Raw genomic sequence first — 24,461 nt, 5'->3', positions numbered from 1 at the left:
AAAATTCTTTAAATCTTTTCACCAATTTTTTTTATTTTTTACGCACATATGATGTGAAAACTCAAATTATTTAACAACTCCCCCACGGTCTTATGAAAATATGTCTTGGTTGTCACTTTTAACAATGAACGACTAAAAAAATATATTTTTTTTAAATGTAAAATTTATTTATTGGTTTATTTATTTCGCGTTTTCTTACATTAAAATAATGAGAAATGTTTTCTTTCCCGATAACCCTTGAACGCGTCGTCGCTTTCGTTTCAGGTTTTCGCTCAGCTGTCGGAAACTGACTTCTCGCGAGGCTTCACCTAGAACGCGCAGAGTCTCCAGAAACCGGACTGGTGGAGTGTGTGTGTGGGACACATAAAAGTGCGGAGTTGAAAGTGTGCAAGCAACAGGCGGCGGTTGTGCAACTTTGTGCAAGAAAACTACTTGAGGACATAAAGCTGCACGTCGTTCTCCGGCAACAAGGCCGCGTCCATTTCTCTTCCGTTGCTGTTATTTTGCGTGAAGCGGAGCTTTTCTCAGCTCGCGGGAAAGAAGCAGCTCGGGGCAGAGAAAGAAAAACAGTTGGTCGACGGTTGGTTCTTGCAGGAATGTCGCAGAAAGAAAGATCCGGATTTTACCTACAGGAGGTCAATAAAACGATATGGGAAGTCCCGCGGCAGTACCAGGACCTGTCTCCGGTGGGCTCCGGCGCCTATGGATCAGTTTGGTAAATCACGTTTCATGTAAAAGTTTAAGCGTGTCACCTAACTTCGCCTCCATTCATTGAGACGAGGCCTTGAGCTGCACAAGCTAAAGTTAGGTTAGCAAGGTGGAGCTAGGATGACTCCGTCAACATTCATCAAGTTATATTAAACGTCGTATATTTCTAGTTGAGTTATTAAGGTTATTTTGTGGGTACTGCACAAATCCAGCCTTAAATAGCCCCACTGTAATGATTTTATTGAATTATTTTTTACCGATGAAGAAAGTGATTAGTCTTTTATCTCTGGATCAGTCTCAGGAATGACAGGGTCGTGACTCGTTATCTCAGCGACCACATATTTAACATACTGATCTGATCTCTTCCGGGAAAAATGCAGAGCAAGTAGTACTTTATATTTTTTTGTTTTCCCTTAACTGAAATATTAATTACACATGTTTTGATTTAGAATGGATTCACTCAAATGAGAAAAGTTGCTGTCAGTTTCACTTCTTCGAAATTAATGAGTTATGAATAACCATAAAAATGCAACAGCGTGTACTGGAGGATTGAAATCGCAGGGAATAATGTTTGATTCCTAAGTACGCTGCTTTCAAGTACTGGTTTCCTCTTGATAGATTCTGCTTTGGTCTTTGGAAGGTCCACAGCAAATGTTTTCTGATTAATAAACAAATCTGCAGCCCAGAAGCATTTGCATCTTTAAAGTGTTAGAAAAAGTCACACTTTTTTTTCTTTTAGTAGCATTTTACTGGTGGGATGGGATTTTCATGCAAGAGTGGAGAGTTTTCTTTAGGCTAATGACTAGGAATGTGGTATATGGACCTAAAATGTTCTAATTAGTGATATCTGTTGTTATAACATGGGTATATATATATATATATATATATATATATATATATATATATATATATATATATATATATATATATATATATATATATATATATATATATATATATATATATATATATATAATATTTTTTTAATACTGTACATGATACAGTCAGAGCCCTGCAGAGACAACTGTGGTCTAAGAATAAAACTTAGCCATAATCCCACAGGTTACTTGAGTACACCAGTTGCATTCAGTAGTGCAGTGGTACTGCACATTAATCGCTTTCAGTCATATTTTCAGATATACTGATATTTATTGAGGCTGTCATGAAACTGACATTACAGGACTAACCATTACAGTAAAAATAATCCCACAGATTTTTTTTTTAAATAAATTTTTATTAGTGGGTTTGCAGACATGATCATTTAGAGTTTACCGTTATAAAGATAAATTACAGTTCTCATCATGTTACTGATTTTATCCTGATAATTATTGACATAATTGTCTTTCCTAAGCAATTATCATGTTGCTTATCGTATAGTCATCTTGATATTAAGAAAACCTCCAATGGCAATATTAGGGATTGTCAGGATGCAGCTTATTGGCTGCATGCTGAGCCTCTCTCCCTCTCTCTTGTTCCTGCGCAGCCTGATCAGTTTCACCTGGCAGGCTGCAATTAACCCACAACTGCTTCCACCTGTTCCCACCGCTTTATCAGACTCACCTCTTTCTGTTCCCGTCGCCGGTCCATAGCGTTCACTCCCGCTCAGTCCCTGCCAGTTTTTCTTGTCAGCTCCGTTTGTACCCGTCAGCCTGAAGACTCCGTTCACCTGGTCTTGTTACAGTCAGCCCATAGACTTTCCGACAGTTTTGTTTCCTCCAGTATTCAGCTCAGACGTTCAGACCTCCACCGTTCGGCTCAGACGTTCAGACCTCCACCGCTCGGCTCGGACGTTCAGCCCTCCACTGCACGGCTCGGACGTCCTGTGCTCCACTACTCGGCTCTGAGGTTCTGCTCGCCTCTGCTCAGCTCTGATGCTCTGCTCACCTCTGCTCGGCTCTGATGATCTGCTCGCCTCTGCTCGGCTCTGACGTTCTGCTCGCCTCTGCTCGGCTCTGATGATCTGCTCGCCTCTGCTCGGCTCTGATGATCTGCTCGGCTCTGACGTTCTGCTCGCCACTGCTCGGCTCTGATGTTCTGCTCGCCTCTGCTCGGCTCTGATGCTCTGCTCGGCTCCGATGCTCTGCTCGCCTCTGCTCGGCTCTGACGTTCTGCTCGCCACTGCTCTGCTCGGCTCTGATGCTCTGCGCTCCACGGCTCTGCTCAGATGTCCTGCTCTCCAGTGCTCGGCTCCAGAGTTCCTCCCGGTCAGTCTCTCCACACTCCTCCTGCCAGCCAGCTTCTACACCCTTCACCTCCGTCCGTTGAAAGACTCTGGTCTCATCCTCCATCTTCCAAACTATTCAATAAAACTCACTCATAAGAACTGACTCTGTGTGTGCGTGCTGTGTCCGGGTTCATCCCAGAAAAATATATCATAACATTATGGACCGGCCAAGGGATGAACCCGAGCACGCACAGAGCCTGGTGTAGAAGCTGGTAGGATCTGCCTCGCCTCCGGTTCGTCTCGCCTGGGTCGCAAAGTTGCGACGCCACGCTTCCGTCTCGCCTCGCCTGGGTCGCCGTGCGGCGACGCCTTGCCTCTGTTTCGCCATGGTCGCTGGATTGCGACGTCACGCTTCTGGTTCGTCTGCCGGGGTCGCATCCGCGACGCCCCGCTTCTGACTCTGTTTCCTGGTTCGTCTTTTGCAAGTTCCGCCTCCTACGCTGCGCAGCCGTTAAAGACGGCGCTCCTCGTCGTCGCTGCCCAGCGTTGACTTTGCCGCTGCCCAGCAGACAAAGACTTTGCTGTCCAGCACGTCCTGGTTTCTGTTTTGTTTAAAGTTATTTTTGGGTCCTGGTTTTTGAGTTATTTTTTAATTACTTAACGTTTCTTAGATTTCTTAAAGTTATTCAGGTTTTGTTGTGTTCTAGTTCTGCTTTAGTTTCTAGTCTTTTTGTATATTTTTTATTGTTTTAGAAGAATTATTTCCACCTTCTGTTCTTTTGTTTTGGCTCAACCTTAGATTTTGGTTTACTTAGAACTTTTTGGGATTTATGTTGCTTTTGAGTATTAGAGTTTTATTTAGCTTTTGTTTATCCAGTTCGGTTCTATTTTTTAGGTTAGTTTTCTGAGTTTTGTTTTTGAGTTCCAGTTTTTTACCTTAGACTTCCTGTTTTGGTTTGTGTTATTTCTAGCTCTAGTATCTAGTTTTTCATCAGTTCAGCTGTATCTGCCCTCATCTCCCGGTTCTGCTTTGTTTCATAGTTTTGCTTTAGCTTTTGGTTCCTTTCCTAGTTTACCAGTCTTGTTTTGATTTTTCAGTTTGAGACCCTGTAGTTTCGTCAGCCCTGTAGTTTCGTCAGCCCTGTAGTTTCGTTAGCTCTGTAGTCCCTGTCTTGACCCTGTAGTCCCTGTCTAGCCCCTGTAATTCCAGTCTAGCCTCTGTAGTTTCTGTCCTAGCCCGGTAGTTCTAGTCTTGTTCTGTATTTGTTTTTTCTTTATTTTAGTTTTGTTTGTTTTGTTTTTTTTTTTCTCCCCCCTTAGTATTTAGGTGTTTGGGTTCCTGCGCCTTATGGGTTCCTGCGCTGTATGGGTTCCTGCGTTGGATGGGGTCCAGCGCTCTTTAAGGTCCCTGCGCTCTCTAAGGGCCCTACGCTTTCTAGGTCCCTACACCCTTCTCCTGTTTTCGTTTTATGTTTTGCCCTGTTTAGGTTAGTTTAGTTCCCTTCCGTAGTTGTTTTGTTCTGTCTTGCCCTAGTGTCTCTGTGTAGTTCCCCTGTTTAGGCGCATGCAGGTCGCTGTCAGAGCCCTCCGGCGCACCCATGTCGCCGGCTGAGCCCTCTGGTGGGCCAGACTGTCGCTGCCCTGCGCATGCAGGTTGCCGCCAGAGCCCTCCGGCGCTCCTATGTCGCCGGCTGAGCCCTCTGGTGCGCCAGCCTGTCGCTACCCAGTGCACGCAGGTCGCCGCCAGAGCCCTCCGGTGCTTTAGTCGCTGTCTGTGCCCTCTGGCGCGCCTGGCCTGTTGCTGCCTAGCTCACCCTCTTGTTGTTGTTCCCTTGTTTAGGCGCTGCCAGAGCCCTCCGGCACCCCTATGTCGCCGGCTGAGCCCTCTGGTGCGCCAACCTGTCGCTGCCCAGCGCACGCAGGTCGCCGCCAGAGCCCTCCAGTGCTTAAGTCGCTGTCTGTGCCCTCTGGCGCGCTTGGCCTGTTGCTGCCTAGCTCACCCTCTAGTTCCCTGGTGTTAGGTCTTGTTTTCCTGGCGTTTAGATTTAGTGTTCCCCGGCGTGTTAGGACGCCCTCTGATTCTCGGTTCCCCAGCGTGTTAGGACGCCCTCTGATTCTCGGTTTCCCGGCGTGTTAGGACGCCCTCTGATTCGTGGTTCCCCGGCGTGTTAGGACGCCCTCTTTTCTCGGTTCCTCGGCGTGTTAGTACACCCTCCGTTCTTGTTCCCTGGTGTTTTAGATATTCCTGTTTCCCTTGTGCCCCGGCGTTCCCTTGCGCCCCGGCATTCTTCTTCCTGGCGCCCCGGCGTTCTCCCCACGCCCCGGCGTTCTCTTCCCCAAGCCCCGGTGTTTCCCTCACGCCCCGGCGGGTTGTTCCCCTGGCGTTTCTGTACACCAGTCGTGTTCCAGCAGGAGTTGTTGAGCCTTGGTGTTTTCGTACGCCTGTTCTTCCCTCTGGCGTTGTCGTACGCTTGTTCTTCCCTCTGGCGTTGTCGTACGCTTGTTCTTCCCTCTGGCGTTGTCGTACGCTTATTCTTCCCTCTGGCGTTGTCGTACGCCTGTTCTTCCCTCTGGCGTTGTCGTACGCCTGTTCTTCCCTCTGGCGTTGTCGTACGCCTGTTCTTCCCTCTGGCGTTGTCGTACGCTTATCCTTCCCTTTGGCGTTAAGTACGCCCGTTCCTTCCCTTTGGCGTTAAGTACGCCCGTTCCTTCCCCTTGGCGTTAAGTACGCCCGTTCCTTCCCTTTGGCGTTAAGTACGCCCGTTCCTTCCCTTTGGCGTTAAGTACGCCCGTTCCTTCCCTTTGGCGTTAAGTACGCCCGTTCCTTCCCTTTGGCGTTAAGTACGCCCGTTCCTTCCCTTTGGCGTTAAGTACGCCCGTTCTTTCCCCTTGGCGTTTTGTACGCCCGTTCTTTTCCTTTGGCGTTAAGTACGTCCGTTCTTCCCTCTTGGCGTTTTCGTACGCCTATATTTTCCCCTTGACGCTGTCATGCGTCCGTTTCGCCTCGGCATTTCCCTCACGCCCCGGCGATCTCGCCCCTTGGGCCCCAGCGCTCCTCTCACGCTTCGGCGTTGTTTCTCCTTGGCGTTTCCACACGCCCGTTCCTTGCCCTTGGCGTTTCCAGACGCCCGTTCCTTCCCCTTGGCGTTTCCATACGCCCGTTCCTTCCCTTTTGGCGTTTCCATACGCCCGATCCTTCCCTTTTTGGCGTTTCCATACGCCCGATCCTTCCCTTTTTGGCGTTTCCATACGCCCGATCTTTCCCTTTTGGCGCTGTGTTGCGCCCGTTCCTTCCCTTTGGCGCTGTGTTGCGCCCGTTCCTTCCCTTTGGCGCTGTGTTGCGCCCGTTCCTTCCCTTTGGCGCTGTGTTGCGCCCGTTCCTTCCCTTTGGCGCTGTGTTGCGCCCGTTCCTTCCCTTTGGCGCTGTGTTGCGCTCGCTCTTTCCCCAGCGCTGTCAAGCACTCGCTTTTCCCCCGGCGCAGTCAAGCGTTCGTGTCTTTCCCTGATGTGCCGCCCCCTGATTGTGCTTTGGCACATCAGTGTTCTCTAGCTCCTTGGTTCCCCCGTGTTCTTTGGCTCCTTGATTCCCCGCTGTTCTCTAGTTCCTTGGTTCCCCGCTGTTCTCTAGCTCCTTGGTTCCCCGTGTTCTCTGGCCCCTTTGGTTCCCCGTATTCTCTGGCCCCTTTTGTGTTTGCAGGCTCTTTGGTCCCTCAGTGTTCGGTTTCGACTCTTGCCCGCCTTTCCTGGGCCCCCTCCACCCGCCCGGCGTGGGGATTCTGGGCCGTCCGGTGTCCGGCCTTGGGGGGGGGTACTGTCAGGATGCAGCTTATTGGCTGCATGCTGAGCCTCTCTCCCTCTCTCTTGTTCCTGCGCAGCCTGATCAGTTTCACCTGGCAGGCTGCAATTAACCCACAACTGCTTCCACCTGTTCCCACCGCTTTATCAGACTCACCTCTTTCTGTTCCCGTCGCCGGTCCATAGCGTTCACTCCCGCTCAGTCCCTGCCAGTTTTTCTTGTCAGCTCCGTTTGTACCCGTCAGCCTGAAGACTCCGTTCACCTGGTCTTGTTACAGTCAGCCCATAGACTTTCCGACAGTTTTGTTTCCTCCAGTATTCAGCTCAGACGTTCAGACCTCCACCGTTCGGCTCAGACGTTCAGACCTCCACCGCTCGGCTCGGACGTTCAGCCCTCCACTGCACGGCTCGGACGTCCTGTGCTCCACTACTCGGCTCTGAGGTTCTGCTCGCCTCTGCTCAGCTCTGATGCTCTGCTCACCTCTGCTCGGCTCTGATGATCTGCTCGCCTCTGCTCGGCTCTGACGTTCTGCTCGCCTCTGCTCGGCTCTGATGATCTGCTCGCCTCTGCTCGGCTCTGATGATCTGCTCGCCTCTGCTCGGCTCTGATGATCTGCTCGCCTCTGCTCGGCTCTGATGCTCTGCTCGCCTCTGCTCGGCTCTGACGTTCTGCTCGCCACTGCTCGGCTCTGATGTTCTGCTCGCCTCTGCTCGGCTCTGATGCTCTGCTCGGCTCCGATGCTCTGCTCGCCTCTGCTCGGCTCTGACGTTCTGCTCGCCACTGCTCTGCTCGGCTCTGATGCTCTGCGCTCCACGGCTCTGCTCAGATGTCCTGCTCTCCAGTGCTCGGCTCCAGAGTTCCTCCCGGTCAGTCTCTCCACACTCCTCCTGCCAGCCAGCTTCTACACCCTTCACCTCCGTCCGTTGAAAGACTCTGGTCTCATCCTCCATCTTCCAAACTATTCAATAAAACTCACTCATAAGAACTGACTCTGTGTGTGCGTGCTGTGTCCGGGTTCATCCCAGAAAAATATATCATAACAGGGATCCCACGCCATAAACATTTTAGTGTCTGTCACCAAACTCTTAAGTCAGGTGTGGGAAAACAGCCCAGTGGAAGTCCTTTCAGCTGGCCCTGGTGGATTGGCAGGCAGAATGTGAATGCATGGCCCTTAAAATATTATGGCCTTCCAGATAACGCTAAGTATTCTTTTGCAATTGGAATATTGCGCTTATTGACATTAATGACGACTGCGATTTAGTATAGTGTACAGCTCTAGAAAACAAATTGATATTTGCAAAGCTCAAAGATTTATACTTGTGTGTGCATATACTTGTGTGTGTGTGTGTGTGTGTGTTAACTTTGCTTTTTTTTTTTTTTTTCACTGTTGGTTCCATAACAGCATCAAGAAATGCTTTTACATTTCAAAATATGATTGATCGCAGATATTATTAATGTTTAGCGATGTAGTTACACTACTGAATATAATCGTTGCAGTCAAATTCACAGTAGAGAAACATTTATTTTTTTTTCTCAGCATGAAGGCAATGATAGATTTATGACGAACAAACTGTGATGAATTTTTTTAAATATTTTTGCTCATCACTTTAATCAGCTTCGCGCAACATGGGATTAGGTCTGCAGAGAGGATCCTCAGGGCTGACGTTTCCTCCAGGACTTATGGAGGTCTAGGGTCAGGATAAGTGCTGCATCCCTGCAGAGCTCACACATCCTGCACACAAACTGTTTATATATTTTTTAACCTCCTTATTAGCACAGCGGAGCATAATTTGCAAAAACCTTGCTGCTGCAGAGCCAATTTTTCCCCCTCAGGCTGTCAGTTTGATGAACCTAATGAACACCTCATTCTGATTAGTCAGCTACACTGCTGTGAATCAAATTCTGTATATTTGGACAATCACAATATTTTTCTCTTTATTCACACAATTCACAAAACTATGCATTTATGCCTAAGCCTGTGCACTGTGGGCGCTGTGCCCAAGTCACATTTCTTGATTGTGCACCCAATCATGGCCAAATAAAGCTCATTCTGAAACACCCCAAGATATTGTGATCAAAATATTGAGTCTATATTACCCATCCCTACTGATGACTGCTTACAATGGTGAAATCCGCTGCAGTCAACTGTTTTTTTCTCCTCAACTTTCTGTCTTATCTGTGTCCTAAATGCTCCCATCACTTTACATCAGCCTCACCATCTCACTCTAAAAAAATCATTATCAGGTTTGTATCAAATCTGTGTCAAGGGCAGTAAAAGCCCATCTAACTGGCCAAATATATTGTTTGCATGCAGAACATTAATGCTTGGCGTATAATGGCCAACTATTGCCTCTAAGCAGCTCTGTGTGGCTGTAATATTGCAAAGACAAGCGAGTTGCCATGTTGCACTGCTCTACTATCGTGGAAAAACAGTGACATAGTTAGGGAGCAGATGTTTGTTTTGCAAATGGAAACAGGCATGAGTGCCAAGCGATGATGTAATGGTGTGTGTGTGTTTTTTTGTTTGCCAGTCAGATTACTGACCTCGCTTTGTTTTTGTTTTTATTGCTTCTCCTTTTTAATAAGTCAAGCAGTTGTACGGTGACACACATGCATGACTAGGGTTAATCTCTGCCGATTTTATTTTATCCTGATGCATTGATGGGAGAGAACGCCACCATGTCCTACAATCAATTTCAGTGTTATTTTTATATATTTACGCTACTCTAACTAATATCCTGTTCTTGTAATAAACACCCTCTAATGTTTGTACTTTGTCAATTAAGTAGGAAACGGAGGTCACAATTAAAACGGTCATGTTTTTTTTTTTTGTATTATAATTTCAAATGCTAAAAATATGGATGTCACAGGGAAGTTTTTTTTTATATTAAATGCAGAATTGTATGTTTAACTCATTTATGATTTGTATGGAAGGAACCTTTTAGGCAAAGTTCTGGCAGCTTTCATGGTAATGTGGAGGAATCTTGGTTTTGGTGAGACTCAGCTCTCAGGGGGGAGGATGTATTAACTGTCAGGGACGGGTTGTAATCTGTTGAGCGGCAACTTTTTCTGCTGATGGCGCCTGTTTCTCAGCCTTCAGTTCATCTTACTACACTTTATGTTGTTTTGAGAGCAAACTCAGCCCAGTATGAGACGTATAAAATCTGCTTTATCAGCCTTAATTAGAGAAGCTTGGGTTGCAGAATGTATTGAGATAATATAACTGATTACAAAATTGCAGTGCAGCCATATATTATATTTTTGCTTTTATTTTTATTTTTTAAAGATTTAAGTTAATGTTTGTGCTTTTTCATTCGACAGCTCTGCGTATGATGAGAAACTGGGTTTGAAGGTTGCAGTGAAGAAGCTCTCCCGACCTTTTCAGTCCATCATCCATGCCAAAAGAACGTACAGAGAGCTGCGGCTGCTTAAACACATGAAACATGAAAATGTGAGTGGGCTGGTTTCTTCTTTGTTTTCCCTGGAGGTAAACAGGCTAAAACAAACACAATTCTTATTCCCTGCTTAATAAGGTTTGTTTTAAAAAAAAATCTGCATTTCTTGAAGGTTTTACTTTCTGCTCTCTGTGCTTTTATTTTGACTCTGGCTTTTTCTGTTTTTGCAGGTCATCGGCCTCTTAGATGTTTTCAGTCCTGCCACAAGTCTAAAAGAATTCAAAGACGTGTAAGTTTCTTTTTAAATAGTTGCTGTAATCCTTTTTTGCTGTTTAAAGCTACTTTGTTTTTGTATAATTGGACCAGAGTGATGTGAATACAGCCTTCAGTTTCTTGAAAGCCGACAGTCTAATCTCAGGTTGGAAAACCCCTGGAGTCTGACCAGCAGGCTAAATGCTCTGGCACATTCTTAAAAGGCCAGCCTGTTACTTCCACACTATGTGGCTGCTACAAAAACATGTCATCACCAGCTTTCTTCCTTATTTTCAAGAAATGTAGACTTAGTGAAACAAACGCCGGTTGCTTGCCCACAGAGGGTTATTTTTAGTAAAGCTTATTTTGAAATATCGGAAGTGTAATGATGCCGTTGCAATCTAAAGTTTGCATTAGGGCTGGGCGATATGGCCTAAAATCAGTATGACAATCTTTTGAGCAGTTCGCCTCAATAATGATAAATGGATAATACTAATCCACCCACCCCCACTGCCAATCCCCCTCCCCCCCTCCAGTGCGGCGTTCCCTTTCGTCATTGATCTAATGTACTGACTGTACGGGTCCACCATGCGACTTGTTGGCTGCAAGAACTTAACAGTTGTTCGTTGACCGGCTGTTGCATCGTTATTGCAATTATACATTCAAATATAGGTGCCAGTGTGATCCCTTAGGGTGTAGTGGGCAGCTTATAGCTCCTGGGGAGTAATCCGGGGCTAAAGGTCTTGCTCAGGGACCCATAGTGGCAGTCTGCGGGGTTTGAACTAGGTACTTGCAGCCTTCTCAGAGCACAAGCATGCTTCTCTAAGCCACTAGCGCATCAGTCCCCTCAAAAGTAATTTTAATTAAAGTTATCAAGTCATGGCGCCACCTGATTATCAGGAAATGACAGTCAAACGGTTCTTGGTCTCTGTCAGTTATTGCTTTATGTAAACCTGCCTGGTGAAGTGTGGCATTATACCGCAATAGACGAAGGAAGGAGTTTATGTGCTGGTGTTCTTCAACAGCAAGCTCTACACACATACCCAGAATAAACACGAACAACTTCTCTCCAAACACAATAATTTATCAACAAAATGCATCAAAGTTCTAGTTGGAGTACTTCAGTCAACAAGCTCTTTAAAGTACCCATGACATGACTGTTTTAGCATTTAACATTGACAAAACTGTTTTTATGTAAATATTATACCGATTAAATAAACGGTTGTTGAGATATATGATCTTAAATCTCACTAAAAAGGGTTCTTTATTTTTTTTCTGTTGCGCTCCTTTGTGACGTAAAAGGGGAACACTGCTGCATAAACCGACCGCTACTACAATGGCTGGTGTTTCCGTTGAAATAGCTCAGTTAACTATCAGCTGACTGACAGTGACTCACAATCGCGAGGAAGCCGAGTCAGAGGAAGAAAGTCAGCCGTCATCAGATGGAAGGAGAACAAGTTTATCCTTCATCAGAACGTCCCCATCACTCTTTGGGAACTTTGCGTATTGACTACTAAAAATATACATTAAGTGGGAGCATCGTGGGCAGTGCAGGTCTTTCCAACAGGGACAAAATATTGACACGCACAATTTGCATGCACGGCACTAGAAAAACAATCTTAGTAAAATTTCTGCATCCATGCAGCTCTGCGTCAAACGGTATTATTTAATTTTGCAGAGACAACTGCGACTCCATATAATGTGCACATATGAATAATTTGAACTTTGTGAGGATTAAAGATATTCCACAATAAAGTCAGACTTGTGATTCGAATGCCGTACCATTGTTGAGCTCAGCCGTGGTGACTTTACCCCGCCTGAAAATGATGGCCTTCTTACAGTTTGAGATTTTAGCAATCTTATAATTCCATGACCCACTATACACCGTGGAGCTAATAAACTTTTGTAAGACGTCAGGTAAGACGTGCGCGTATTGTACGATCAGCCCTTAGTACAAAATTGTTTACGACATACGGCAATAAGCGACTTCATCAGTGTGTGCTATCCATCTGTGCCGCCAGAGACATCGAAACAAATCTGAAGGAGAAGGAACGTTGTTGATTTTAATGTGTCAATGTTCTTTTTATTTTTACTCAGTTGAACGTTACTAGCCTGGTTAAAGTGCTTGTGACATGACTGTTTTAAAATAAACTGAACGAAAAGATAACATTGACCAATACTGTCTTGATATAAATATTATACCGATTTATATTTTTTAATTGTATCTTCCATAACCATTCCTGGAAATGGCAGTACTAGGAAAAACACCTCTACATATTTTTACGTTTGTGGTTTTGTAAAAGTTTAATTCTAACGCAACAGACCATCTTGTTATAAACAATATACGATAGTCTCATATCTCTTTTTTTTTTTTAAAAACCTTGTTTTTAAAATCTCGATATATTGTCCAGGCCTACTATAAACTGTTCTAAGACTTTTTTTCTGTTGAATAAATATCAGTTGTTAAGCAATCTGAATCTTTGGGGTTTCCGACGGGATGATTTTTGCTTTGTTAGTCACTTGGATCCCGACACATCCATTTATGGATCACTTCAGTTGCTTCCTTGTCATCTAAACAATATCTCAACGTCATTATTTGGTAACATCTTGTGTGTGATGATATTGCAAGTCAGAAACAGTAACTTCATTCAGGCAAGATTAATCACGAGACGATTCTTCCAGTCAGGCTATTCGCTGTTTTGTCGCCAAAGCACACACAGTTCAGGGCCTGCAGCAGCAACTAGGCTGTTGCAGATGCACTTTCAATGCAATGACACTCAGCAGTGGCAAATCCTGTTTGTTGACTAACCTCTAAGCCTGACACACTCTGCTAGTCGGATTGGTAGAAGAATGCTTTTCTGTCCCTGTTTTGATTTTAAATGGGCTTTTTGTGCTATTGTAAATGTCTTAAAGCATGCAACCTGCCCTAGATTCAGTATTTGCACTTACATAAACACTTCTCACACAGTCCCTTGTTGCATAGAAACTGTGTAAATTGCAGCAGATGTGAGTCTTTGACTTAAGCTAGATAGATTCCGTATCTTGCCTGTGTCAGTGCACTACAAAGGTATTTATAGGTGCCAATGTGATCTTCTGCGGAGTAGTGTGGGTTTTAACCAATGAAGACTTACTTCCAGTACTTTTCTGAAACAGATTTTACTCAATCCAGATTTGTCCTTTTAAAACTAGATGTAAATCAATCAATTTATTTTTAGTGTAGAGGTAGAATCCCAAACTGTTTGGGTGTGAACAGCCACTGTAAAACAGCTTCCTGCTGTTTTTTTAAACGAACAAATACACAATGAAATGCTCTGGCACATTCTTAAAAGGCCAGTTTAACAGGTTATACTAGCAAATGTTAAATGTGAACTGCAGTATGTACATGCATCTCTATAATTTGGATACCTCCAAAAGAGGTTAAGAGCTTAGAAATATTTTGACTGAGGAACTTAGCTTGAACACGTTCCACCTCTTTACTATCTGGCTCAGTTGGCTCTTTTGCCAGTTCAACAAAAAAAGCCCAGAGGCAGATATAATGTCCTGTGGTAAAAGGCCTCTTTTTGTTTCGGAGAAATTCGGGTTGGAAACAACCCGAAACAACAAAATAGCACAAAGCATTCTGAACAAACAGCCGACATGCTTCTATTGAAAATAGTTTCCGCTTGAATAACGTCTTACACCTTTTTATGTCTCGTCTGACTTTAGTCACGTCAGTGAAACAGAAAATGTCAGTGTTTTTCTCGCAGTAACAGCTTCCACACTGAAGACTGTTCTAGATAGTTTGCCCTGCCAGCTTGTAGTTTTGTTGCATTCAGGGATCATAAAAAAATCGAATGTATGGATTTCTAAACTGCTGGTTACTAGTCAGACTGTAAAGCTTAAAATGCCCGATTCCCTTGACCAGCAGGCTTCTCTCTGCATCTCAGAGATGCTGCTACGTCTTAGGTTCAAATAAACAAACAGTATGTCAGAAGATGGTATGAGCCGAGAGGGCGCGGCGAGGGCCTGATTCGTTATAGAGAGGGTTGGCATGGCCGAGCTTGAAACCAGAACACAACTGCAGGCTGCCAGTCTTTGTCTATTTGGACCTCTGTATCTCCCAAAGCTGCAGGATGAATAAAGGAGCAAATACTGATCTGATCTGTAATTTTAATACTAAATGTCTGTTCAGTGCAAGCTGGTGCTCCTGGGCTGTTTGCAGAACCCCGTGTAATTATTCTGAATTGACTGACTCGGAAAACACTTAAGGCAAAACATTCTGGATATGTGGATGTATAAAAATCTAATCTAAAAATCTGAGGGGTTTGGTAAAGGATGACTAATGAACAATTTATTATTTTATAATTGTGGTTCATATTTTGTTTCATTAGTTCTGTGGTGCAGCAGTATTGCACGTTAAAATTCACAGGCTTCCTTAACACTTGGGGCAAATAAAAAGACTGATGTGGCACTTTAAATGTAGTTTCAAAGAAAGAAAATATGTAGATTAGGAGTTTTTTTATTCTATTTTCTCTATAACTGAAAAAGATGAAGTGGTTGGGCCCTAAAAACTTCTCTATTAGAAGAGAATGGAAAAACAGAGGTCACTATCTATATGCTGTTTTTTCCAAGGTGGGTCTGTGTGTGCTGCTGAGAACAAGTTCAAGCGTGGACATGTTCTATTTTAAGCCCCTGTTCTCCACACTCTGTCAGAACAGAATTGTATTCATCAAATTGTTGTTTGTTGAGCAACAGACTGAAGCAGCAGCACATGGATCTGTTGCTTTTGGCTCCCGTATAGCCTCACAAGCAGCCCCGCTCACCCAGTCTCCTGCAAGTCCTGTTTGATGCATTTTAAACAGCTCTGGGATTAGATTTAAACTATCCGCTGGTGCAGTACCGTTAAGCTCGTTTATCCAGTGTGTTTGTCCGGTGACATTACATTTCAAAAGGGCCTGACCTTTCCGTGTCCCAAGAGAAAAGCGAGAGCCGCAAAACTGGTTTAAGGCTTTATTGCCGTATGGGAAATGAGCTGCAGGGTGCAAACAACTCCTACCAAAATTTGTTTCAAAGAGCAAATTTATTCATTTTAAACCCATCAGAGTTCTCGAGAGTTTGGAAATTACAGTTTTCTCGGAAATCTGTTCTGTTCAATCTCTGACGGCAGTCTGTTCTGACTGACAGGTATCTCGTGACTCACCTGATGGGAGCAGATCTAAACAACATTGTCAAATGTCAGAAACTCTCAGATGACCACGTGCAATTCCTCATATACCAGATCCTCCGAGGACTAAAGGTGAGTTCATTTAGTAAGATCATATTTTGGTGGTTGCCAGATGTGTTGGAACGTTCCTTTAATGTTTCCATGTAATTTCTTTCCTCATAATTGCATCTATGTTGGGAAGTGCAGCAAAACACCCACACAAAACAATGCTGCCACCCTCACATCCTCAGGCTCTCAAGCTTCCCCCTTTTTCCTTCTAATGTAACAATGGTCAATTTAACCAGACACTTCAGTCTTGGTGGTAAGCCAAAACAACACAGAGGCTCTTTGTACTTGAGTCCATAGACAAACTGTAATATATATATATATATATATATATATATATATATATATATATATATATATATATATATATATATATATATATATATATATATATATATATATACACTAATTTGACTGTGGCTCATGAACCAGCTTTAGCCATCAGCCTTTAGAAGGTCTTTTGCTTTAGATCTTGACTTAATGTGCATATATGGCACCAAAACACATTCTTCCCTTTCTGCTTTTAAGTTATTATTATTATTATTATTATTGCTTGGTAGATATGTTTTAGTATTGTACAGCTTTATAATTTAATATAATATAATATTTGGATTCTCTAGGATAAGCATGTTTTGGTGTTTATTAGAATGATAGATGGACTTTCCAGTGCTTTTTAGACTTGTACATAATTGTTTGAACAGGTAAATGTGGGAACGTAAAGAACAACAAATGTCATTATTCTGGCACTTAGCAAATACAAATGGTTTTGAGAATTCCAACTGATCTAAAACATTAGATTTTAGTCTAAAAAACATTTTTTTTATTCTGTTTGTTTCAGCTGTGCAGTTGTCTGCCTAAATGAAAATGAATGTTGAAGTTTCTTTTAGCTCCCTGGGAGCCTTGCTGAAATGAAACCATTAACATTTGCTTTGCCAGGTCAGAAAATGAAAGGTTTTCCCTCTGCCTGGTTCACTTCACAGTGATGTATTTTCAACAGGCTATGACATTTAAGGTTAAAGCCAAGGCAGATTTAAAATATGTAAATCAACGGGCCTATAGGGAACTGAGCATTTTTGTTAAAAACATTTTATCTACTAAAGCCCAAGAGTTTATAAATGGGTAATTACATCAATGTGTTTTTTTTAAGTAATCCTTGTTTTCCCAGGGTTTATTTCTCCCTATTTTTGGCTTTCTTGAGATTTCCCTTTTTTTGTTTTTTTGCTTCTCTATAAATGACATTTAAAATGTATTTTCAGCAGTTTTTTTTAATGCTTGTTTATTTGTGTATTTATTAAAGCAACATTATGTAAGTTTTGACCCAAGTATTAGCTTAAATTGAGATATACTGAATGATTTCTCAGGTCAATATACAGCGCTTGGCACGCATGGATGCTCAGCGCAGGCTGCCCTTCTCAAAAACTTGTCTATCTAACCTGAGACCATCCGGCTCTGAATGGGTCATGTGATCCACCCTGCTGCTTTACGGCAGTCTGGGCTCCCCTTAAACACGAGAGCTAACCTTATGTGCTTCTACTTTTCTCATCCTCAAGTCAAAGTTTGCCATAGTTATCACAAAATTCAGTAAATATAGTTTGCAAAACTGCTTGTCAGCTCTTCTCTGAAGTTCCCGCACATGCAGCCCCCTCCCTCTCCCTCTCCCTCGGCTCTGCCTTGTCCTCTCCCTCTCCCTGTTTGAATAGGAGACTCTGAGTATAATCTAGTGGGGTGAATGTAGTCTTGTCTTTACAGGTAACTCCATGACTTCGCAATCTGCTGGTCCAAAGTGGTCAGCGATCAGATTCCAAAACCTGGAGGCAGGCAGTTTAATTTTGCGACACTAAAGCTGAAAGTTACGGGTCTAGCATCTCCTAGTGGCTAAAAGGTACATGGAGCTGCTTTAAGTGTTTCTGCATTATTATGCAAAGGAAGCAGCCTGTTCAGAATGAATCGGTGAGAACAGTTCAATATAGCAAACTCAGCTGAAATATTTACTGGGATAACAGACTTGTATGTAAACATTTAGTGAGTCATTTAAATTGATTTATATTTAGTCTCGATTTAGTTTTAAGTGTTGACCATCTTGCTGGCTGGCTCTGGTTATTTTTAGGGATTTATCCTGCTATGTTGTAGGTTTGTTCCACAGTGAATCAGTTCCTCAGATTCTAAGCTGTGCTGCTCTCAGTTCTTTCATAACCTCTGTCTGGATGTTTGTCGTTTAGAGTTTAGTTTCACTTCTTGGTACTATATGTACCTTCTACGTGAGTCCTCTTTCATTGTTCTCTAATTGGTCTTTGGTGTTAAGTTACAACTGAAGCTTTCCCGTCAGTTCCTCCCCATACTCCCTAACAGCTGGAGGTGTATGTGCCTGTGACACCAAGTAGTTGGAGAGTCATTTAAGTAAACAAGTTCTTTCAGTGGGGCCTAAAAATATACGTTACACAGGTACTTTAACAGTCCAAGGAACCGGTGTGGTGGATTAATTTCCAAATTGCCCCTAGGTACGAGCTTGTGTGCATGAATGATTGTTTATGTGCATGATCTGGGCCCTTGGGCATTCAATGCCTCTAGACCATTATTATTATTATCTCGTTAAAGGCATGGCTTGGATCCACCAAAATCTCTTCTGTGACACTTTCAATGCTTTACTCTGATTGTGGATGTTAATTTTTTTTATGATAGTGATTATAATAAGCACTTATTCATTACTTTTCAGCAGAGCATAATTGATATGTCAAATTTACTTCTACAAAAATGAATAAACCTTCCATTTAGCTGTCCAATTGAAACTCTGCTCAGATGAATCAATTTTGATATTCTGTCAGTTTTCTTACATTTTGATGTTTATAATTAATCCAAATTGATGGGATAACTCTCTATTTGCAGTATATCCACTCAGCGGGCATCATTCATAGAGTAAGTGCTCTGTTCGACTTCTGCCTCATAAATATTACTGTCTTGAAAAGTGAAAAGTTCATGTTGTGATCGTTAGTCTCACAGTAGCTGAGTCAGGCTGTGCGACTCTTAAAAGATAAAAAGGTAGAGGGGGAGACATGTTATGTTAGTTTTGCAGCATTTTTAATTTAAGACTAGGTAAAATGTCTATCAATTATAAAAAAAAAAAAAGAGAATAACAGCCTTACTGTTTTATTCATGCGGGGTACCAAAGCATATTCACATTAATTGCTTTTTTATCCTCGCAGGATTTGAAACCCGGCAACCTTGCTGTAAATGAAGATTGTGAGCTGAAGGTCAGGGATCACACCGCTTTACCTCAAAGCTTTTTAAGATGCAAATGGTTTGGTAACAACACTGCCTATTTTTTACCTCAGATACTGGACTTTGGCCTGGCACGGCACACTGATGATGAGATGACCGGCTACGTGGCCACCCGCTGGTATCGCGCTCCAGAGATCATGTTGAACTGGATGCACTACAACAAGACAGGTTGGGGACTGTGATGTCTCTGGATATTACTCTTTCTTTATAGACAACATGTTTAAGAGGTACATTGCCTTGTTTGCCTCTGTTTCAGTGGATATTTGGTCGGTGGGGTGCATCATGGCGGAACTTCTGACAGGGAAAACTCTTTTTCCCGGCACAGACCGTATCCTTTTCACAATGTGGACCGCATTCAAAGGAGCATTGACATTGTTGGGTTGTTTTCCCCTGCACTGTCAAGGCAGTTTATTCTTCTTCTCATTATTCTTCTTCTCATAATAAAAAAAATGCTTTTGTCTTCCAACTTGATGTAGCCTGAGATGTTTTCTTTTGAAAAGTGTAGCAGGTATGTAAATGATCTTTTCAGACTGACTTTAACCTTTATCCCATCCCCAACCCCAGATCTGTGCACCTCATTGGGGCTTTGAAATAGCTTCTCTCCTCTAGGGAGTTTTCTGTTGAGGCTTGGATCCCAACTTCTTTTCTTTGGGAAGCTGCCTTTTTCAGTTAAACTTTCCCTGTCCGCAGGCTATATTTAAAACGATTTGCTTGTCAAAAGTAAATGTAACTAGATCTCAGACTCTATTTAAATGAAACAAGTTTCAAAGTTAGGTCAACATAAATGTTCTTCGTCCAACATCTGATCTGCCTTCCCCACATGCTAGTGGAGATGAATCATTTGAAGTTGGTCTTACAGCTTGTTGGAATACCAGAGCCAGAGGTCATGGAGAATATCTCTTCAAATTTCATCAGTTTACTAAACTAAAGGGTTTTTCCTCCTCTGCTTCAAACTTACCACTGTGCTGAGCAGCAACTCAGGGGGTTAAAATTGACAGCTCATTTCCCAGCACTCAGCCTGGTGGATTTGGGTTCAGTGTCTACTTTTAAAAACCTTACATGTTTGATGTGAGAGTCTTAAAGGACATAAATCATGTTGTTATTCTCCAATTGAGACAGTCTTTACTTTTGTAATATTTAGCTAGAAGTCTGCTTTTCATCATTCCATAGTGTTATACAAAATTATGGCACCTCTGTTGGGCTGAAAGAAAATTTCCAATCTCCCTAACGAACTCTACTCTGGTGATCTTTTCTCCTTGACTTGAGCTTTCTAGATATAAACCAACTCCAGCAAATAATGCGTCTGACAGGAACGCCCCCAGCAGCGCTAATAAACAGGATGCCCAGTCTTGAGGTAAGAAGGATCCACACTTGCTTTATTTAAAAAAACCAGGGAGTGTGATTGTGGAGGGTCTGCACAACTCTCTTGTCGATACGTGGCATTTTATCTCAACACAGTTGATCCAAAATATATCTTCATCACAGTATCAGCCTGAGCAATGTTTGTATTCCAAGGGAAGCGTTATTTGTTCGGCATTAGATTCCAAGTGTCAGGAATTTGTACTTTGAATATGTTATTGATAAGCAGCCTGTTTGATGGAGTTTGATGAGGAACCATTAATCCAATTTAAATATTCAAAATGAAAAAGCTTAATTTTTAAGTACATACAAGGAAATGGTAGTAGGGTTTAAACCAAGACCTGATTATTAATGATGGGATGCTGCTTTTCCTGATAGACTGGGACCTCAAGTAAAGATGTGTTTAAAGCCTTAAATACATTTACTGAAAAATTTGATTAAATTTAAACAATTCCAACTTTTATTTGCCGTACCGATACATATGTGGGTAAAAACCCAACCTAATTGGGATTCAATCTTGGTTAGTGCTCTTCTTTCTGTTTTTCTATTTACTTTTCTATTTTTCATGATTGTCTTTTATCTCTCCAGGTGTTGCAAGAATGTATTTTACTCATACAATAGGTGGCAAAAGTATTCAACCCTTTGCTATATTTTTTTATGTTTTGTATCCTCACAACCATGATTTAAAATGGACTATTTGAGAGTTTGCACCATTTAATTTGCAGAACATGCCTACAAATATGAAGATGTACAGGAGGCTTTGAATCAGTCTCCGTGAGCTTGCCACATCTTACCACTGGGATTTTTGCCCAGTCCTCAAGTCAAAACTGCTTCATCTTAGATGTTTTCTCTTGTGAACAGCACTCTTCAAATCTAATTGCAGATTCTTAATTGGACTGACGTCTGGATTTGACTAGGCCATTCCAACACATTTAACTGTTACCATTAAACCACTCAAGTGTTGTTTTTAGCAGTATGATTTGGGTCATGGTCCTGCTGGGAGGTGAGCCTCAGTTCTAGTCTCAAGTCAGAGGTAGACTGGATATCCATGTATTTAGAACCATCCATCTTTCCCTTAACTCTGCCCAGTTTCCCAGTCACTGCTACAGAAAAACATCCCCACAGCCTGATGCTGTCATCACCATGTTTCACTGCAGGGAGGATGTTCTTGGGGTGACGGGATGCGTTGGGTTTGCGTCAGACGTAGCATTTTCCTTGGTGGATGAAAAGTTCAGTCTTAGTCTCATCCGACCGGAGCACCTTCCTCCGTGCATTTGGGGAGTTGTCCACATGCCTTTTTTGCAAGCTCAAAACATTCCTTCTAATTTTTAACACCAAGTAATGGCTTTTTTCTGGCTGCTCCTCCATAAGGCCCAGCTCTATGGAGCGAGGGCCTTATGGATCCTTCAGTCTGCTGTAGAGCTCTGCAGCTCCTTCAGGGTGACCTTTGGTCTCTGAGCTGCCTCTCTGATTAATGCCTTCCTTGCCCAGTCTGAGTCTGGGTGAGCGGCCCTTTCTTGGCAGGTTTGTTCTTGTACCACGTGCCTTCCATGTGAGGATGATGAATTTGATGGTGCTCCGGGTGAACTTCAAAGATTTGGATATTTTGTGTAACCTCCACTCTGAGTTGTACTTCTCAACAACAACTTTGTCCCTGACTTGTTGGGGTAGCTCATTGGTCTTTATTGTGGTGGTGCTGCAGCCTCTGGGGCCTTTTACAAATAATACGCTTATTTTATTTTTGAAGATAACTGTTTGCTCCTGTACCCCTTTTAGGGGCTTCATATCAAAGGGGGTGAACACATATATGCACATTTTCAGTTTTGTATTATACTTCACAAATTTAGGACTATTTTATGCAGATCTATCACAAAGAATACGGTTGAAAAACATTTAAATTACAGGTTGGAATGTAACAAAAAGCCAAGGGGTGAATATTTTTGCCAGGCACTGTATGTTGATTTAAAAAAAAGACTAAAGGACCTTAGTTTTGACACTGTGTTTTACTAGGATTATTTTGGTGTTTATGATCTTTGAGGTTGTTTTTACCTTTAAAGAACAGCAGTAAAGTATTAGTAATTTTTATTACAACAGGTCCTTGTTTATTGTAAAATAAAACAAGTGTAAAACTGTGGCCTTGTAGTCAGAAATTTGACTGCCAAACAGCATTGGGTTAAATAGATGGTAACACGGAAACTGTGTCACAACACGTTGCGGCTTGTGGAGCTTGACATTTTATGTATTGATGTGTTTTCCCAGGCTAGGAATTATGTCAGCTCCTTGCCTCCTATGCCCAAGAGGAACTTCTCTCATGTTTTTATTGGTGCTAACCCACAAGGTAACAAAGCAGAAACAAGATAATTTTTTTCAATGGACTGACTGAGATTCAGCTTTATTTAGATGTTGGCCTTTTCTCTTTTTAAGCTGTGGACCTTCTGGAGAAGATGCTGATTCTGGATGCTGACAAGAGGATAACAGCCACTGAAGCTCTGGAACATCCCTACTTCTCCCAGTACCACGACCCAGAAGACGAGCCCGAGGCTGAGCCGTACGACCAGAGCTTTGAAAGCCGAGAGCTGGAAATCGACGAATGGAAGCGTATGTTTTTACCTTTTAACATCTTGCTTATAAAAAATCTGATTAATTCTGACGTTCATCCCAGTTTATTAACGTTTTGTAATTTCTTGCAGGATTGACCTATGAGGAGGTGTGCAGTTTTGTGCCGCCTGATTACATGGAGGGTTGAGACGAGCTACAACCACCACCTGTCAACATGTGCATTAATTTTAAAGCCTTACATCATACCAGCTATTTCTGAGTCTTTATTTCAGAAACCTTGGCGATTTCTTTTGAGGAGATCATTACTACCATTAGAAAAGTGAAACTGGACCAGCTGTAATTGTTATTTATATACCAGATATGTTAAGGTTTTTTTGTTTTTTTTTGTTTGAGGAGTCATTTTTGCCAATATTTCAAAATTTTTATCTTAATTGTTTTTTAATTTAAAGTTCAACTCTTGACTGTGACTTTTGAAATGAGACATCAGACCTACAGCTGTGCTGATTTGGCTCTTAAACTTTCTGTTGAGTAATATTCTATAAATAAGCTGTTTTCTATTAATTCATGACGGGAATGTGCTTTTCTACAATCCAGTTGGTCAAGCTTTGGCACAATTTTTTTTTTTGTTTTACCACAATTATTATGCGTTAAAAGAGAAAGCGTTGACTTTTCAGTGAAATCCAGGAGGCCTTCGTATTCTATTAACACCATTTCAAGCCCATCAGCTTAATTTAAAGACTTAAAAGTGTACTTCTTTCTTTGGATAAATGTCCTGTAAAGTCTTTCAGCATCATATCTGAGCCCCTTCTTGTTGCATCTAGGTAACATGGCCAAAAATATGCAATAATGTCTCAGAGTTTATGCATTTTTTTGTGGTCGGAGAGCATTCAATGTTTGCATGTACATGAAGGCATTGTGTCCACAAGTGTGGTGTTGACTTTGTGTTAAGGTCTTTAGTGTCATGTGAGAACTTGTAACACCTTAACAGTGTAAAGAGGGATTTGTATTTATTCTAAGTTGAGTTGGTATTTATAAGCAACAGTCGGTCTGCAGTTTACCTGCAATTTCCAGTCCTTTTAACAAAATAAAGACTTATTTTTTAAGAGACTCGTGTATTTGATTTCCGAGATTTCTAAGCTGGTCTTCTAAACTGTCTGATTTCAGAAATGTATTGTGGGACCAGTATTAATGGCCTTTGACAAATGGGGATGGGTTCTTGAAGTATAATGATGTTTGTGGATCCATCCACCGTGGCCAGGCAGGAAGAAGCGTGGCGGCTGCACTGATTTCTATGGTTCAACACTTTATTTGAACATAAAATCCTTTAGGCCTACGCTACTTTAAAGTGCCTATTAACTGCTTCCATGTTGGGACTTGAGCCATTTGTTTCAGCATCATAAGTTGTGAAATTATTTCAAATGCTTATCGTAAACACTTTTTAAAGTTAAAGCAAAGGTCCCTATCAAATGCGGTCATGTGGTGGTGGAGGTTGGGTACATCTTTGAGGGGTTGTTAGTACATCGTAGGGCAACACAAAGACAGAACAAACAACCATACAAGCACTCCTACCTACTTGCTGCATGGCAATAGTGCTACCAGCTGTGCCACATTGAAGCCCTAAACTGGACATTTCATAAAGTTGGGGGGAAGCTTAATGTCTGATTAGGTTGAAAAACAAAACAATATCCCATATAGCATGGATTA

The 24,461-nt window shown here is 42.4% G+C and overlaps 1 protein-coding gene across 1 annotated transcript; it reads left to right on the top strand.

The window, feature by feature from the left end:
- The first annotated feature begins 546 nt into the window (after positions 1 to 546).
- Positions 547 to 23,861, top strand: mapk14a (mitogen-activated protein kinase 14a). Its single transcript, NM_001309912.1, is given in 12 exon segments — positions 547 to 715; positions 9,990 to 10,119; positions 10,294 to 10,352; positions 15,479 to 15,590; positions 18,447 to 18,476; positions 18,764 to 18,811; positions 18,893 to 19,007; positions 19,096 to 19,167; positions 20,114 to 20,193; positions 22,458 to 22,536; positions 22,623 to 22,796; positions 22,889 to 23,861. Coding segments are annotated over 12 exon segments (1,074 nt in total). The 5' UTR covers positions 547 to 596; the 3' UTR covers positions 22,945 to 23,861.
- Positions 23,862 to 24,461: the final 600 nt, after the last annotated feature.

This window comes from Fundulus heteroclitus, chromosome 1 (assembly GCF_011125445.2).
Source record: "Fundulus heteroclitus isolate FHET01 chromosome 1, MU-UCD_Fhet_4.1, whole genome shotgun sequence".
Lineage (NCBI taxonomy): Eukaryota > Metazoa > Chordata > Actinopteri > Cyprinodontiformes > Fundulidae > Fundulus > Fundulus heteroclitus.
This window is presented reverse-complemented; position numbering and strand designations above follow the sequence as displayed.